We start from the raw sequence: 18,684 nt of genomic DNA, 5'->3' as shown, positions 1-18,684 counted from the left end.
ACCAATAGAAAACCAATCAAACTTTTAAGATTTCCACTTTGACTTAACTATAGTTACTGTTTGACCATGTAGAGATATTTCTACTTGTTTTTATGGGAACATTATACAGAGAAAGTAGCAGTGTACAAATAGAAAGGAAACCATAATTGATAGGAAGCACAGGCATAAAGGAACCATGGCATATAATTTGTTCAGTCTTAAATATGTTAACAATGTGAGAAACTGGAAGGTTCCTTCTACTTAACCAAGATAGCAATCAATGGCTTTTCGATTTTTACATAACTCAAAAGTCTTACAAAGGAATTAATTAATTATTTTGTAGAAAGCATCCGGCTTGGGGTCGACACACAGAGCTCCACATATACCCACGATAAACGCTGCCAGATGATCCCCTCTCTATTCAAAATTCATAATTCGCTCCACAAAGTGGTATAAGGGCTGTTAAAACAACGATAAAACTCTTCAAAATGACCAGCTGAGCCAATTGAAAACACAGAAATCCATGCTGTTTTATGAAATGACCTTCAAGTTTCTTGAGCTGGTCCACAGATGTAGCAGTCTTCAGGGTGGTGAGTAGCTTGTTCCACAACCTTGCAGCAACCGAAGGGAAAGCAACGTCTCCAGCACGCTTCTTGGAGTGAGGCCCAGTCAACCATACAGAAGATGAAGAGCGAGTGGGGCAAGTTTGAAGGTGACAAGGCAAGCAATTGCTGATGAATTCTGGCTTGAAATTATAAGTAATTGTTTTAGAGTATCTTTGTAACTCTGCACTTGCTTACAATGTCCAGCATCCTTGTATTAAGTTCATGAAGTCATCATCACTCTTTGTAGCTATGCTCACGCCCTCGTAATAATCTTCAAACTCTCCATATGATATCTCCTTCACACGAGGTCCAAACACATCCAAGAAATCGTTCAGTACTTGCTGCTCTGTTGATTTGCCTGAAAAACATAATCAAATAATGTAATGATAGATGATTCACTAAAACTGGCTGACCAATATCACAATCTTTCCTTTTTTTTTACAATAACAATTAAATATTTGCGAATGTTATTAATGAAACAAATTGAAGTGGCACACACACTAACTGGTGATATTGGTTAATGGAAAGTTGTATCTGAGATAACCCAATGGCAGTTTTGATATCATTTAGCCTAATCAAAGCCATAGAGCTCTTTTACCAGCTCTACAGCCTGTATGTTAAGATGACATTGTTCTATCTCTAAGCAATAACATTTCAGATTTTCTACAATCGTGCATTTTTCATTTTGGATGCTTTCAAGACATTTCATGCTTAGCTAGCTAAAATGAGATTTCCTTCACCCTTAGGCGTACAATTAAAAAAATTGTATTGCCCTTGGCAACCGAACCCAACATCTTGAAATCTATGGTCAGCTCTTTAAGGAAATTGTTGTATTGCCCTTTAGGTGCCAAAACATGGGTCGGTCGGTCGGAATTTTAAAATATTTTTTCTACCATTTTTTAGAAAAAAATGTTTAATGAATACAAAAAAAAAAATGAATTAAAGCATTCAAAACTGAGAAATATCAGCCCAAAGAGGGGAAAAAAAACACACAGATTTTTTAGGCCTTATCAACCTCACCTGATATAACAAGTGGATGCTTGTGAGCACGGAAGAACTTCTTGACTTCATCAATGCCGACAGTTCCTGACTTGTTTGCATCTATCTTCTTAAAAGCCTGCAAAAAACACAAACAATACAGGTAAGAGGATTGTATTCCTCACATACACAAAGACATAATGTTATGATAATAACTGTAAAATAGTTCACAGGTTTCATCTAACATATCAAACCAATATATTCCAGAAAGAGTAAATATTTCTGTATACATGTAGATATTCAGCATCAATAATGCCCCCCCCCCCCAAAAAAAAAAAAAAAAAAAAGAGGTAGCCACCATTAAGGTTCCACAGCCAAGACTTAAACCTGATTTAGCAAATATAGGACTAACTTATATTTGTCAGACAAGAAAACCTCAAGATATTAGACTGTAAGAAGTTATAGAGCACTGAAATAGCTTAAACGTTGAAAAAAGCAATAAAGTCACATAATGCCAGAGATATCAAGATGTAATTGCTTGTGGGGTTTTAGGGGATAGAGAAGATGTTGACTGACACTGTGCTATGAAATAAAATTCATATACCATATTACGTGCTTTAAAAATGAAAAAATGTTGATGATGATACAAAAATCGAACATACCTTGATAACAAAATGTTTTCTGAATTCATTCATTTCTCCAATGAATGCTCTGCAGAACTCACTGTAATCTATCGCTCCGTCTCCATTCTGGTCGATTATCAACCACAGCTGATCAAAGAGCTAGAAATAAACAGACATGAACTAAATCTTATTTGTCGACACAGATTCATGTGTATACATCTACGTGATAAGATCCATTTATTCACAAATCACTCACATCGTTGATTTGAAACTTACATGTAGATAAAAGCCAACCATATAGCGGAAAGTCAGTAACAAAAAAATATAAAAACGAATCTGTCCCACAAGAAACAATACTGTAAAGTGTATGTGTCACATTTTGATTATTCATTCTCTCCGCCAGAGTGTAAAATAAACCTTTCTGAATTATTGGTGATTCTTCAGGCAGTGCACAAACTACTTGCTATCAGCAACAACCCTTTCAGTTCTGAAGGAAGTTTAAACCACCGAACTTTTGACTATGTACATGTATTCAACCTTTATAGACAAAGAACTGTGGAGCGTGTGTGCAGCGCTTTGTAACCACAAGGAAAAGGCGCTACCGGTATATCAAATATCTTTTGGATTGGATTGGATTGGACAGAAAAGCTTACCTTTCTTATTAACTATTTTCACAAATTTTTGTTGTTGTAAGAAAGGTTTGTTTACTTGGTGAATGGTAACACCAGACGAGTTTAGAACGCACGGAGAGAAATATCAAGTCTAGCATTTAATATCTATACCAGCATTTATCTCTTGCCAAGCTACATGTGATAAATCTTCAGCACTTTCATCATTATTCAACAGACAATGGAACACCTGCTAGTCTGCCCACTGTCAGAGCCATGCACCCAAGATGACCTAGAAGCTGTGAACTGCCGTGCCAAAGCCTGTGTGGTGCACTGGACGGGACTTGTGTAGTGACTCGATAAGAAGAAGATCATTATTCAGAGTGTCATCTAATGTAGACTCACCTTTTTATCAAGCTTGATGTGATAGGTCTTCAGTGCTTCCTGGAGCTCATCTTTATCCAGTGTGCCGTCTCCTGATTTATCAAGCTTCTTGAAGTGTTTCCCGAGACCTGTTAATGTCCGAGATGCTCGGCTTTTGATCTGCTTGTGAACTTCATCTGATCAAAGGAACAATTGTTTGTAATCCTAGTAAGCTATTACAGTGACTCGAAGTCTTTAATTTACTAAGAAATAGCAACTATGGTATACATAAGGGACTCCACACTAACCCTTTTTTCAGGTTTTTAAAGCAAATATTGGAGATCTGTGTGCATCACAACTGTTTACGTTTGACATTTTGGTGGTTGATGTGTATAAAATGTTCAGTTCATACAATAAAATCCAATCTAATTGAATCCAATCCAATTAAATACAATAAAATAATTAATGTTAAGTCTGCTACAGGAGCCGTTTCTTAAATATTACAACCAAATAAAGTTACAATTGATGTATGTATTTGTTTTTTCAATTGACATGAAAATTTAAGTGAGAACAAAATTAGCCTTTGACCAACACGACCTCTTGCTTTTAGTCTGAACTACACAAGAGTGAGAAGTTGTCGTGATACTCACTTTGTACATTAGAAATGAGTTTCCAGTCCTCTGCTTCTTGCCTAGCCCTCTGTGGGTGCATACCCTTCCTCACTGCTACATCATTGTAAGGAACATTGTCTCCAAAGCTGGAAGAACGAAGGGTCCAGGACAACAAGAAAGGTTTACAGATTTACATTCTACGCTAAAAACTAACTACTGGGGGAAATTATTTTGTAAAAGTGGCCTATTACTTACTGGAAGATGTTTCAACATTGATCTCATTTTGACATTTTTCTGAACAATATGAAACATGCACTATTTTCCTATGCAGAATCCTACTGTAGACATCGTAAGGTTTATGCACATATAACATTATCACAGTAGACCCTAGAAATATAGCATGTTGAAAACGGATGGGCCATTCAGTGAGTAAAAGGAGGGGCGGTTTTGGGCAGTTCAGTTACTAAAGGGTTGAGGCAAATATTCATATTCTTATGTAAAACAAGATAAATATGCTATTTGAGGAACTTCCACTGAAGCGGATTTGTATTAGACAAACAGTTTATTTTCTTAAGTGCCATACAATGAGATCTTTGATTTCAAGTTCTCATTACACCTGTTTTCTGCTTTGAACTCTGGAAGTGTTATGCATGACTTACATAAAGTCTTTCTTCATATCTTCATCTACATCAGTGACTCTGAGAACAGCGACTGGTTTCTTCTGAAGACACTCTGGAAGAGAGGGCTGGTCCTCCGTCTCAAAACTAAGATCTTCACCCTGGAATATCAAGATGAGAAGTCGTTGCTAAGACTATTTTTAAGATATGGATGTGTTAGCAAAGAAAATAATACTAAGCTGGAGGAATTGTTGAATATACTTTAATTTTTAGCCTATGTTATGTTTCACTCAATCATTGAGTAATTAATGTAAATATGTATTGAAATTATGGAAATAAAAACCTCGCTTGAGGATAAGAGAAAAAAATTAATATGAGAAGAACAGACAAGAGAGAGAAGTGGATCATCAAAGAACAACACAATAAGAGGATATACATGAAAGACAAATGAATAGTACAGCAAGCAAGGATAAAGAGTTATCTACATCATAATGATATAGTTGATAGAAATACAGGTATCTTATGATTAATGTGGATTAAAAATTAAATCAAAACTTCAAAAAATGGTCAAGGTCATCAAATTATCATGTGATCTTTCCTAAGCATTGTCATCCCAAATTCCCAAAAGGTTCCGGAATCTAAATATTTCTGTTCTTTTAGAGTACATTTGACTATGTCCAAGCATAACTGCAGAAGTTTTCTTTTCCCTGTAAAAACATTTACATATCCCTCATTAAAGACACTTTCATTAATGTTTTTTTTTCCATTTTGCAAAGGTTTCCTGGCCACCAACATGTAATTTACTCAGTGAAACTCAACAGTGTAGTTCTTTCTTACCCTTGTTAAGTCCTGTGCTGTGTATAGAAGCCCTTTTCTTCTTCCAATCATTCTCCTGTAGGTGTCTCTCTTGATGAACGGTAAAGCTGAAGCTCTAAGTAAACACAATCAACAAGAAATCACTCCCGATTGTTAATCATCCATCAAGATGCTGTTTTTCATGACAAAATACATCCTTTTATAACAATACATTTTTACAAGTTATATATGACAAAATAAGAGTGAGGATACAGAGTAGAAGAGTAGACTACCATAATACAAATATCACGAGTTCTTATACAATTTCTGACATTTCAAGCCTTACAAATGAAACTGCAGAAATTACAAATTTTCTCAATCTTTACACTCAATTTTTCATCCACAATTATTGTATTAGCAAAGATTGCTTGTTACAAGTTTTGTTATATCTGAATCACACAGTTTTGCAAATTTGCAAACACAGGAACTTTGCAGACCTATAGCCAGACTCAGCTCTGGCCATACTTACTTTTTACCAAACTGTCTGAATTCATAGATGGTCATAGTCTTATCTAGAGCAAAGTAGAAACCACAGAGTTCTCTGAGAGCCATGTTCCCGCTCCTTGACACCACTCTACAGCTGAAACTCAGACGTTTGGCGAGCATCTTCTCCGTCACTGAGTTGGTAGGATTAGCCCTGGAGAACAGAACAGAGCAAGCAAAAAGTTTATTTTTTAAAAAGCTTAAAGAGAAGGTTAAGTTCTGAAAAGAGGTGAAAAATAACTTGTGAGCGTTATCATTTTATGCTAAATATATTACTCACATGTTTGTGATGTCCCATATACATCTTTCTGTGTACACTGCTTGTAACTTTACCAAGACTGGGCCAAATTTCTTATCATTTTGATGATTCCAGAACTTTACAGTACTTTACTTTACAGTACACACCAATACTTATTTGATGAATGGTCGACCTTTTCTGATCGATTCCACAACGTTTTTTTCACAATGCAATCGCACGACCAGAACTGGTCTATACCTTTAAGCTTCACTTCATGTTCTAAAATCTACTTTTCCTCATATGATACAAAGCAAAAATTTGCTCATACATACAAGCAATGCAGCAAACTTTCAGCCAAGATATTTGGTAAGCATTTTTTTCTCAGTCACTGGGGCTGTAGTCAAAGCAAATGCATTATATAAACAAAATCTAATCTTGTCAAACATTTCTATATAGTACATGTTTACTATATCACATATTATACATTTCTAACTTTAGTTTGGTATAAAACTAGTGAATATTAGGATAAGTATACTTTTGTTTTGAGCAAACAAAACGACGAATATGGACATATCAGTTAGCCCACTCCTAGAAACCTCATCAATTAGGATTTATGCCTTGCTTAAAGGCTGCTGTAGCAAGGATTTGACTTACTTTGTAGCATGTAGATTACGAGGTTTAGGAGACTGTGAGTAGTATCGATGACTGGAGGCTGGTGTTGATACCTGGTCTTGTTCTGGGTCACTGATTGGAGCTCTGAAAGGAATTAAAAAGATTATCTGTAATTAACAATTGAACAAAGTCAATAAATGATTAAGGACATCTGCTAAAAAATTACAAAATTTTCCCATTAACACATTGAGGACTGAATTGCCTCATTCCCATAGCCTTGATACAGAGCAGAACAGGGATCTGTTTCACAAAGCTTTTTTTCAATGACAAATGACAAAAATCAGTGACAAAGCTGCTTGATAACCAATCAGAAGCAAGGATTTCAGTAGCTTATAACAAAAACTGTCATTAGTCACTGATGACAAGTTTTGTGAAATGGGGCCCAGGCTCCCATAGGTAATGGGTTGAAAGGAGCAGGTTTTAAATCTCTTGGAAAATTATTTCTGGAATGGGTTAATTTATAAACGACAAATACTAAAGGAAGATTATTAGTTCCGGTAATGAGAAACTTTATGTAAACTTTTTTTATTTATAGCTTACCGTAAACAAAATATAAATCAAACTCAGAGGTTCAATCATAATGAATTGTGAAAGCTACAAGTTGATAAAGTTTGTAACAAACTATTCAAAGGCTACCACCTCCCAACAAGCCCCTCAACTAACTCAGAATATAGACTAACTAGATAGCCAGAGGGGTTATTTGCCCATGAGGTCATTATCCTACAGTTCATACACTACAAGCTCATCTACTAAAAGCTAGTTGCTCTAGATATGGAATTTCATAACTTAAGATGAGGTTAAAGTCTACAATGACCTTTAAAGGCCGGCTGTACTAGTTCAGCCAGAAGGAATTAGACCACACAGCTAGGTCACTGACAGGTGGCTATCTCATTAACTCAGCTCTCAATTAACATAAGAAAATAAGGATCATGGGGGACCAACGGGCACCGATTGGGGAAGTTTTCTATATAGAGGGAGCAAGTAGCTACAAGTAGTACAGTGGGCCTTTAAGATGAAGTTAAAGTCTACAATGAACTTTAAATACCTTGATAGCTGATCTACAAGTACTGTTTCCATGATATGCTGCTTCATTCTCTCTGCTGCCACAGACTCCTAGAAGTGAGACACAAATCACAATCAGGCCCTGTTTCACAAAACTTGTCATCAGTAACAAATGCTAAATATCTATGACAAATGTGCGCTCAGCCAATCAAATGCCACGATTTCAGTAGCTTATAACAGTTATTGTAACTTGTCATTGATAACAATTTTTATGAAACAGGGCCCAGGTCTTTGATGACATTCCCCAAAGGGAACAACACATGCAGTGTATTCTTCTCAAAAACTGCACCCTCTCATTTTCACAGCAATACTTACCCAAACGAGTTACCAATATGTGCATACATGTACATGTATATCCACTTTATTATATGTGCACAGGATTGTGAGAGAATTGTTTGGAGAAAAATTGATGTTGACAAACATTTTGCATAAGAAACAAGTGGGCAGTAGTCATCCATGTTCATCACATCACATCACATCAAATTCACTTTAATGATCATAAGATATGGAAACTCTTCTCTTAACAAAACAAAGAGAGGAAAAATGTATGTATATTAAGGTGACTCGGTATTCTGATTCTGAAACAAAATTCTGGATTTAGCTCATGCTGCAATCATAATTATAAACCTTTAGGTCAGTCAGTAACCCCCTGACTTCTACAAGCCGATCGCTTGTCTGCTTATCAAGATATTCATGATTGGAAATCAAAATCCAATTTTGCATTTTCATAACGGTTTTCATAACACTACAGTCTATTGGAAAAAATCGAGTATGGTAAAACTGTTCATTCAAAGATGTTTACTTTTTTGAGGAATGATTATTTTGAAGCGCAATTTGTTTAGGGCTTCAATATAACACCATATCACAGACACTGATAACACATAGGGCCAGGCATCTCATATTTAAAATTGTTAAATGATGCCTTTAATAAAAATCACAAAAAACTGATCAAAGAATACAATTACTTACTGCTGCTATCCTCTTGTTGACCTCCTGTCTAGTGCTTAGAGATGCATTATTCCAGTTTGTGTTTAAAGGTTCATCTTCAGCTAGCTCCACCTCTGGTCTGAAAAACATTGAGAAAATATTTTTGTATCAAATTTGAATTATGCCAGTTCATATAGAGGTGTTGTGGTCTAGTGGATAAGTCGTTAAACTGTTGATCACAGGGTCCGCGGTTCGAGTCCCGCTGCGGCACTAATGTCCTTTGGCAAGATATTAATCTACATTTGCTACTCTCCACCCAGGTGTTAAATGGGTACCGGTAGGAAGGAATTCCTTGAATGCTGTGAGCGCTGAAATCGGCTGTCTAGCAGAGCCGGGGTAATAGTTGGAGCGCCTTGAGCACCATGCATGGTGGATATGTGTGCTATATAAATATCCAATATTATTATTATTATTATTATTATATATGAATTGTTATGTTTTAAATGGTTCACAATTTCTTTTGTTTTACTATCTATTCAAAGTGTTATCATGCAAAGTTGTTGGCAAATGATATGACTGATTAGTGTTGTGCTATGTTACAGATACATTTACTCTCATCAACTTACAGATAACACTAGTTACATCAAAAGTTGTCTTTAATACAGACCAACATAATTACTCCAACCACAAAATTCCAATTGATATGTATTGGAAAATAAAGGCACTGAAGTGGATTGAAATGTTTGGAAGGCTAAAATAGGATGTTGTTTTCACTGGATCTGCAAATGGTGTGTTTTCCCCTGGTAGTTTGTGGGGAAAGATTATTCAACAAGTATATAGGGGAAAATCTAACTTAAAACATGCAGGGGACTTCATGTTGAAATGATGACTGTAAACAGCTAACCCTACGTAAGCTGATGCATTCATGATGAAACCTACTCTGGTTTTGGCTCTTGCTGTTTCACTTGGTTTCCAGCACCCCCTTGTGATTGCTGCTGTTTGTACTGCTGCTTCACTTCAGTCTGGTTCTGTTTGAACTGCTTCTTCTGCCTTTCAGAGGGAGGGGGGATATTATCTGGAACAGCAGGGTCATCCCATGCTGTCTGTTTGCAACAACAACAAAAATGACAAATTACAAGTAAAATAAACTATGTAAATCGAAAAAACAATAAGTATATTGAGAAAGAGAGAGAGAAAAAAAAACAGGTAAGTCTTCCCGTAAAGTGAACCCTAAACGTTGTTGTTTTCTAATTGCTGTCAAATAAATAAACAGAAATGTGATTAGTGATTTGGTATTAGACCAATCAAATGAGCAAGAAAATACATGTTCAGAAAATTACTGACTTTGACCAACTCTGTGTTACTTCATGAAGGGGGGGGGTACATCTATCTTGAACAAGCTCCTTCTCCTCACCTTAAGTCTCCCTTTTCATCTCTTTTTATTCCTTATGCCCTTCAAAGATTCTTTTACATTTCTTGTCCCATTTCCCCTTCACTGCCCCCCTCTCCCACTTGTGTATTTTAGTTTTGTTAATATTTCCTATTCTTATCCTGTAACCTTCATCATCATATAGTCCAACCTGTCTATAGCGACCGCCTGAGGGAAACACAAAAAGTGGTCTTTGAAGACAGGTTCCTTAAATACATGTTTCAATGAGAAACCATTTTCAAGGGAAACAAAAATGTGGTCTTTGTAGACAAGTGGTCACTAAAGCAGGTTTGACTGTATTCCTTTTGCCCTTGGTATAAAGATGTATTATCAAACAATTCACCTGGATAGTAAGAATGGGGAGCTAATCTGAAACATCATAACTTACCTTTGCTTTTTGTTTCTGTTTGTCTGCTATATTGAGCTTAGGAACATTGGCTGGCCGGCAGGACACACTCTGACCAGAGAGGGGCGTCTGAGGGGTGTGGTGGAGTGCAAAGGGAGCTTTGAGGGAGCTGTTTCGTCCAGAGGGTTTAGAGTTGTAGTCATGGTATCCCCAGCTGTACAAGACAAGTAATGAGAAAAATGAGAAAAATCAGGAAAATAGGGAAGAAGTTATTTCAAGTAAATTAAAGCTAAAGGATATAGAAGTGGAGTATTTATGAGAGGCAGTATCTCATAGCATTATGTATATCATATCTAAAACCTGGGGGTGTTTCACAAAGCCTTTTTTCAACGACAAATGAAAACTAGATGGAATTCGACTGCGCGCAGTCGAAAATGATGCCTCCGTCATAGAGCAATTTTACAAACCAAAACAGAAGAAATTTTTCGGATTCAAGTTCAATTGTAATCCATTGACAGGTTCTCAGAATATCGCGATTACAAGCAATTTCTCATATACATATATATGACCCTTTGATCTTTGACCTCATGACCCTAAAATCTACTCAGTTCATTGGCTCTGCAAGATGTCCTGAGTAAAATAGTAATCCATCTGTCAGTTCTAATGAGAATGCGTTCACAAGTTATTTTTGCATACATAATGAGCCCATGATCTTTGACCTTTGACCTTATGAACCAAGAATCTACTCAGTTCATTGGCTCTGCAAGTAACATACATGACCTAATTTTGGCAGGAATCCATCCATCGGTTCTTGAGATAACGCGATCACAAGCTGTTATTGCATACATAATGTGTGCTGTGGCCTTTGACCTTTGACCTCATGACCAGTAAATCTAATCAGTTCATCGGCTCTGCAAGTAACATACATGACCTAAGTTTGGCAGCAATCCATCAATCGGTTCTTGAGATAACGCGATCACGAGCTGTTTTTGCATACCTAATGAGCCCTGTGACCTTTGACCTTTGACCTCGTGACCCCAAAATCTAATCAGTTCATCGGCTCTGCAAGATACATACATGACCAAAGTTTGGCAGCAATCCATCAATCGGTTCTTGAGATAACGCGATCACAAGCTGTTTATGCATACATAATGAGCCCTGTGACCTTTGACCTTTAACCTCATGACCCTAAAATCTAATCAGTTCATTGGCTCTGCAAGATACATACATGACCAAAGTTTGGCAGGAATCCATCAATCGGTTCTTCAGATAACGCGATCACGAGCTGTTTTTGCATACCTAATGAGCCCTGTGACCTTTGACCTTTGACCTCGTGACCCCAAAATCTAATCAGTTCATCGGCTCTGCAAGATACATACATGACGAAAGTTTGGCAGGAATCCATCGATTGGTTCTTCAGATAACGCGATCACAAGAACGGGACGTACGTACGTCTGTACGTATGTACGGACGTACGTACGGACGGACAACCCGAAAACATAATGCCTCCGGCTACTTCGTAACGGAGGCATAAAAATCAATGACAAATCGGCTTATAACCAATCAGAAGCAAAGATTTCAGTAACTTATAACATAAACTGTCATTTGTCACTGATGAAAAGTTTTGTTAAATGGGGCCCTGGGCTAATCCACAGTATTCAGACATTTTTAATTATTTAAAACGGTATTCTTCAATGTGTGCTGAAGTGCATTTATTTACAACTTGTTTTAGCGGGTTAAAGATATTTTCAGAATTCATTCTTTCTTCTCACCTGACAGTACTGGCTGTATCTGGAGTTGAAATCTTCTCTTTGTAGTCCAAGATCGGTTTTGATGCTGTGATATCATAGTCAGCAAGCCGAGCAAGGTCTAGAGATGGTACACTGGTAAACAAAAAGTGGAGTAAGACAGTGCATTGATATCAAAAAGTTCATCAAAAAGGAAGGGGGAGGGGGAGGGGGAGGGGGAGGGGGAGGGGGAGGGGAGGGGGGGGGGGGGGGGGGGAGGGGGAGGGGAGGGGGAGGGGGAGGGGGTCTGCAAGAGTGAAAGTCTATCCAATATGTATGGACCAATGGACCCATGCCAAGAAGCTCATTGAACTTGATGCAAACGTAAAATGAACAAGAAACTAAGACTTGTAACATGATACATAACATATGCACAGGTACATGTAGCAGTGGCCTACTCTTTCTTGAATAGGTTCATTACTAAGTTGGTACTAATTATGATCAGACTGATGTTGTACTCCTAAATGAGTAATTCTTCTTCTTCTTCATCGTCATAATCTGCCTCCTTCACTCCTGAAGATGAAAAATTAAACTGAGTGTCACAATTACTTTTCCTTTCTAAAAAAGAAAAATCAAACATAAATGAAGAAAGTACACATAGCAAACTGTAAAAGAAAGAAATAGTAAGAACTTACTTGTCTGGTTTGGGACCACGGCTCTTTGGTCTTTTGTACTGATCTACCTGAGATTGCGTCACCACACCACCCTGGAAGTAATTAACAAGGGTGAAGAAAAAAAAAAAGGACAATTATTAGACTTTACATATAGTGTCTCACTGACACAGAAGAGAGCTGCATTCTCTTAGTAACATATCAAAATTCAAAAATAAGTGCCATACTATATTCAATATATATCTTAATCAGCCAATTAGTGCTTTTCATGATCCCGTATTCAGATGTATTTGTTTTCATTTGTTTTTAAAGTGGAAATAAATTGAATTGAATACCAAGGTAACAGTGATGCTCCACACCATGCGGCACATCACATCACTGCAGATTTCAAAAAAATTACAATTTTAACACAAGGCCCTTGAGCAGAGGACCATTTTTAATTATTACCTCATATCTTGGTGGTTTGCCAGCAGGAGGTCTAGCTCCTTGCCTCGGTGCTTCAGGTGTGTCGTATAACGATCCGCTTGTCTTGCTTGGCTTCTTCCCCTTTGCACTTGAGACACGAGCTTGGCGAGGGGTCGGCCCCCCTCGGATTGACAGGTCCATGTCACAATTCTGAATTCAAAGAAATGGAGAAGAACAAAAGCTGGATTATTCAGTCCTCATTGATTTTTACTTACTGAAATCAGAATGCTACCTCGTATAGTCTAATAAAACAAAAAATTGAACATGTTAGTATTAAGGCAAGACAATGCGTAATTGCGGAGCAAAAGTTAAAGCTATCAAGTTATAGCATGGTTGAGAGTAGACCGAAAATTTTGGTCTATTTTGTTCGTTAGCCTCTTATTTGGGTAGGGTCGGCTCCTCTCTTTAGAGAGAGGAGCCGGCCATAGAGTCTTCTGTAAGAAATTTGGTGGCACAATTGTGCCACCAAACTTTGGACTAAAATCGATGATAGATGACGTCATCTTCCTTCATGAATTAAATTTATGTAGGGTAGCGCGCCCAGTATTCGGTCTATTCCCAGTATTCGGTCAGACAGCCGTTTCAACAGCTGTAACAATTTAAAAAATAATTTATGAGCCACGAAACTTGCACAAATCAGGCAGCTGAACAATTTTTCTTAACTCTCAAAATTAAATCAGATTTAGGGCCCCGGAAAGATCTCCAACTTAGCTCGAAATTGGTCAGTGTCGCACAACTTTCCGCACTTTCGCGTTCTCTTAGCACATGCGCTAACATGCATAGCCATATGTAGAAGTCTGTTGCGAAACAACTACGTGTGCTGTCACAATGAATTTAGTATGTGTGTGACGAGAATCACTTCCGTGTTCGCTCCATCGCAGCGAATTTGCAAATGACGCACTTGGCGATGTGCAAGAGGTATTTATACGATACCCTTGCCATGCGGTATCGCTCAGCCAGTATTCGGTCAACGCATTGACATTCAGTGCTTTATCGCGCAATTGTGTGAAAATAGTGCGCAAATACGCTACGCTCCTTTGCAACGGAGATACCACGCACAAATCGCGTGACCGAATTCTAGTCGGCGCGACCGAATTCTTGGCAGAAAAATGCTCCGTCTTCTTTCGGAAGTCTTTTGCTTATCGTTATTCTATATTTTCAGTGACTATAAAATCCTGTTAGAGGAATAAATTTCTTTTCTTTTGATGGGTAGATTGCCCAATGAAAGAGGTAAGAATTCAAAATATTAGTGATTTCCCCTTAAGTGACCGAATACTGGGTACTCTAGATCTAATTCACATTATAACTGATGATGATCATTGGTACGGTATGCAATTGTATTGTAATTGTGCAGCGGTTTGCCGTGAAACCTTTGGAAAGTGTATATTATGATGTCTTTGTTTTTAGGAAAAATACTCCAAAAGAGATAGAAAATTGACACGAAACAGGAAAGAAACAGACTTTTGAATCATGACCATTATTTGAACAATTGACATGATTGATGAAGATTTAGTTGATTTTTGGTACGTTTTAGTATAGTATCTCCACGCCGGAGTTACGGTTGAAAAATGGATACGAAAGTACACTAGCGCCGACTAAGCTCATGACATGCCAGTCATGTGAAGACGACAAAAAAAATTAACAATAACAGATTAGGTCTAATATGTTTACTTTACACTGCAAAGCATTTCTCCTATGGCTATAGGTCCAACATCGTATTAAATGGGGAAAAAAGACTAGATGTATTAAATGGAAAAAAAGACTAGATCCTTTTATAAACAAAAATACAGCGGTGTACTGCTATTCAACCTTGACTTTTGCCTTGGGGTGGCCGGTGTCTACAAGCTTCACATGCATATCACCACACTTCAACAATGCTTTACGCCGAATCTTCGGCGGAGTCAAATAACTAAAAGACCGTTGAAAGCCGCTGAAATTCAAAATTACGATGGATGTAGCTGTTGATAGAGGTTAAAACTATATAAATATATCACATTTCAATTAAATCAATTACACCTTTCACCTCGTCATAAATAGCACGAAATGTGTTCCTTACCTTGGTTATTAGAGAATTTGTTTAAAATTTCGGCTCCCTTTTTCTCTCATTCATTCAATAGCGTCAGGTATGTTGGCATGGTTTCCACATGTGATGGCGCCCTTTTATTTAATATACAGTAAGGAAAAAAATAGATCTATTTGGTATTATTAATGAATTTTGCCATTTTTAAGGGTATAATCAGAGGTGACCTTCCCAGAGGGGGAGGGGGCACAGTGCCCCTCCCCCCCCCCCCACTTTTTCAAGCACCCGAAAAGTGTCCGTTTAACTTTGTAAGAAGTGCCCCTTTTTACATAGGAATAGTGCCACTTTTACTTTGAAAAGTGCCCCTATTAGTTTGTAAAAGTGCCTCTTCCCCTTTTCAACTCTGATAAGTGCCCCTTTTATTTGAACACGTGACCCTTTTCCTTCGACAAGTTTCCTTTTTCCTTTGCAATAAGTGTCCATTTTCCATTCTCATAAGTGCCCTTTTTAATCGCTAGTATAAGTGCCCCTTTTCAGGTACGAGAAGTGCCTCTTTTCAGTTTTGATTAGTGCCCCCTTCACCTCTGATAATTGCCCTTTTCAAATCTGAGAGGTGCCTCTTTTACTTTGACAAGTGCCCCCTTTTCCTTTGTAACAAATTCCCCTTCTCCTTTTAATAACTACCCCCATTTTAACTCGGATAGGCGCACCTTATATTTTCACGTGCCCCTTTTCCTTTGTGATAAGTGCCCCATTAAAAAAGACCCCTTCCCTCTTCTCATAAGTGTCCCTTCTCTGGTAAATGATCCTTTTCAGGTACAAGAAGTTACTTCTTTTCACTTCAGATAAGTGCCCCCTTAACCTCCGATAAATGCCCCTTTAAAATCTGATCGGTGCCCATTTTCAGGTACGATAAATGCATATTTCACCTCTGATAATTTCCCGTTTAACAATGATACGTGCACCTTTTCCTTTCTAATAAGGGACCTATCCCCTTTTCATAAATGCCCCTTTTCACCTCCTATAAATATCCCTATCAAAATCAGATTGGGGCCCCTTTTATGTCGATAAATGCCCGTTTCCTATTCTCATGACTGACTTTTTTCATCCCTGGTGAGTGCCTCTTTTTGAGGGTGTAAGAAGTGCCCCATTTTCACCTCTGATAATTACTCTTTGTACTTTCTCTCTTTTTCTCTTTCTCTCTCTCTCTCTCTTTCTCTCTCTCTCTCTCTCTCTTTTCTTTCTCTTTCTCTCTTTCTTTCTTTCTCTCTTTCTCTCTTTCTCTCTCTTTCTCTGTCTCTGTCTCTGTCTCTCTCTTTCTCTCTCTCTCTCTTTATTTATTCATGTACCCCCTTTTTTTTCCTCTAACGCTCCAATCCTCTTTTTATTTCCAAACTCTGTTTTCAAACCTCGCCATATTACTCCCGCTAGAGTTTCCTCCTCGCATTATTGTTGTCATTCTATCTAAACAAAACTCGGTCATTACATAGACAACACGACATTAAAATAGATAATAAAAAAAACATGCTTTTCCACTCCTAACTATGCTAATATGTTTACATCATTTTAAGATCTCTCTCTCTCTCTCTCTTTCACTCTCTCTCTCTTTCTCTCTCTCTCTCTCTCTCTCTCTCTCTCTCTCTCTCTCTCTCCTTATACATGTACCCCTTATTTTCATCTAGCGCTCCAACCCTCCATTTATTTCCAAACTCTGTTTACTCCATTCAATTGTCATCCCCTGTCTTTTCAAACCTCGCCATATTTCTGTTTCTCACTTTCTAATTATTTTTCTATTTCTAATTTCTTGTCATGATAGCCCTTTCCTGGCACGCATCCGATCCCAGGTCCCCTAATTGCCGGAGGACCGCCTCTCCCAATTAAAACCATAATTGAATTTATTGTCTTGTTGATATAACCTTTGCTGTTTGACATTGGACAATATTTTATAATGCATGGTAGACGGTCAATAACCGATAATTGCACTTGCCCTTTTATGGTTGGCGCGTGTATACATTGAAATGAAGTTTGCACAATATACATACAAGTTTGTTTTTTAAACGAAGAGTGGAGCCTGTATGCACCTGTAGCCTGATGATCCCTCTAGCGGGACAATTTGAGCTAGCCCGTCGAATTCCGTGTTGACGCTTTGACATGTAAAGAACGTTCACTTTCAACTGTAAGAAAACTGAAAGTCTGTAAAAAAAAAAGTTTGCTCAATCGCTCAAAAATAAAAAGAAAGATCCTAATAATGATCGTGTCATATTTGTTGCCGAAAATGGAGAAATAAAGTCCAGAAGTTAAACTCTAGTAAAGACAAAGATTTACTTATCTAATGACACTCCCCCTCCCCGTAAACGTCACATTTTCTTTTCTTTTTTCATTTCACAGGCGTGTTTATAAAGCCATTTTGTATGAACCTCGTCTTCTTGAGTTCAACATGAAGATAATGTTCCAAAAGGGAAAAACACATCTGTTTTTATTGTCATGATATGTATAACGTTTCTGGTGCTTTAATAAAAAAAGATATAAAAAGATTTATAAGTGAATCTCTATAATTACCTTCTACTTATCGACTTGTCTTGTCGTTTGCTGTCAAATGCAACTAGTTTACCATAATAATCGTTCACAACTTCACACCCTCCCCCACCCCCCCCCCCCCCATCTTCACCATCTGATTTCACGGTGACCGTGTCATCTAGCCCTTCCCACTTGCGAACTCTGTCTGTCCCCTCCCTCCCCTCCCTCCCTCCCTCAGTCGAAGATTCCTGGTATAGCTAGCGGGGGAGCAGCTGGGCTAACTAGGTCCCCTGGTTTACTGAAGGGATTGAGATGGCGCCCGCCTTGTGTCGTCACCTGCTATCCACCCTGCCTCCTCCTCTCAGGCAGGCTGGTCGGCTGGCTGGCTGGCTGGCACGGGAGCAACCCCACTGGAGGGAGATCAGGTACACAGATTGTTGACGTTATGGTGTCTAGAGTTGACTGGCTGCCCTGGGTGGTCTGGTCTGAGGTGAGATCGTCCACACTGACACCTAATGCCTTAAATCAGAATCTTGTACCCCCTCCCCCCTGGGGTGTAGGGTGGGGGTGGGGCAGTCACTGAGGGTTCCAAGTGTGGGAGGGGCACCTGTCTAAGAGGCTGGATGAAAATGTAAAAGAACAAAAACAGCGCCTGAGTGAATAATAGGTAGGGTTCCTAACAAAAAATGTTCACACGATGCCTCTCCCTTTTCTTTTTTCTTTTCTTTTTTTTTGGGGGGGGGGGGGGGAAGGGAGCTAATTTTGCCATTTTTTTTCGCGATTCGATGGCGCACGTACAGTATATTTGCACCAATACTCCACCCTCCTTAAGGTAATACCAAGCAGTCATATGACTCCCTCCCATTGATGGCGCCAAAACCATGGTTA

General features: G+C 38.2%; 1 protein-coding gene across 1 annotated transcript; it reads right to left on the bottom strand.

Moving 5' to 3' along the window:
* Nucleotides 1-16: 16 nt before the first annotated feature.
* LOC579381 (calcyphosin-2) lies at nucleotides 17-15,410 on the bottom strand. Its single transcript, XM_030983880.1, has 17 exons — nucleotides 15,316-15,410; nucleotides 13,242-13,409; nucleotides 12,819-12,889; nucleotides 12,169-12,279; nucleotides 10,439-10,610; nucleotides 9,561-9,724; nucleotides 8,664-8,760; nucleotides 7,678-7,745; nucleotides 6,615-6,716; nucleotides 5,709-5,876; nucleotides 5,222-5,315; nucleotides 4,427-4,545; nucleotides 3,807-3,913; nucleotides 3,199-3,353; nucleotides 2,225-2,344; nucleotides 1,605-1,701; nucleotides 17-942 (listed from the first exon to the last, which is right to left on the bottom strand). Exons 2-17 carry the CDS (start codon nucleotides 13,398-13,400, stop codon nucleotides 776-778), a joined length of 1,971 nt encoding a protein of 656 aa, XP_030839740.1. The 5' UTR covers nucleotides 13,401-13,409; nucleotides 15,316-15,410; the 3' UTR covers nucleotides 17-775.
* Nucleotides 15,411-18,684: the final 3,274 nt, after the last annotated feature.

The sequence above is a fragment of the Strongylocentrotus purpuratus genome, unplaced genomic scaffold (assembly GCF_000002235.5).
Source record: "Strongylocentrotus purpuratus isolate Spur 01 unplaced genomic scaffold, Spur_5.0 spur5_contig_832, whole genome shotgun sequence".
Lineage (NCBI taxonomy): Eukaryota > Metazoa > Echinodermata > Echinoidea > Camarodonta > Strongylocentrotidae > Strongylocentrotus > Strongylocentrotus purpuratus.
This window is presented reverse-complemented; position numbering and strand designations above follow the sequence as displayed.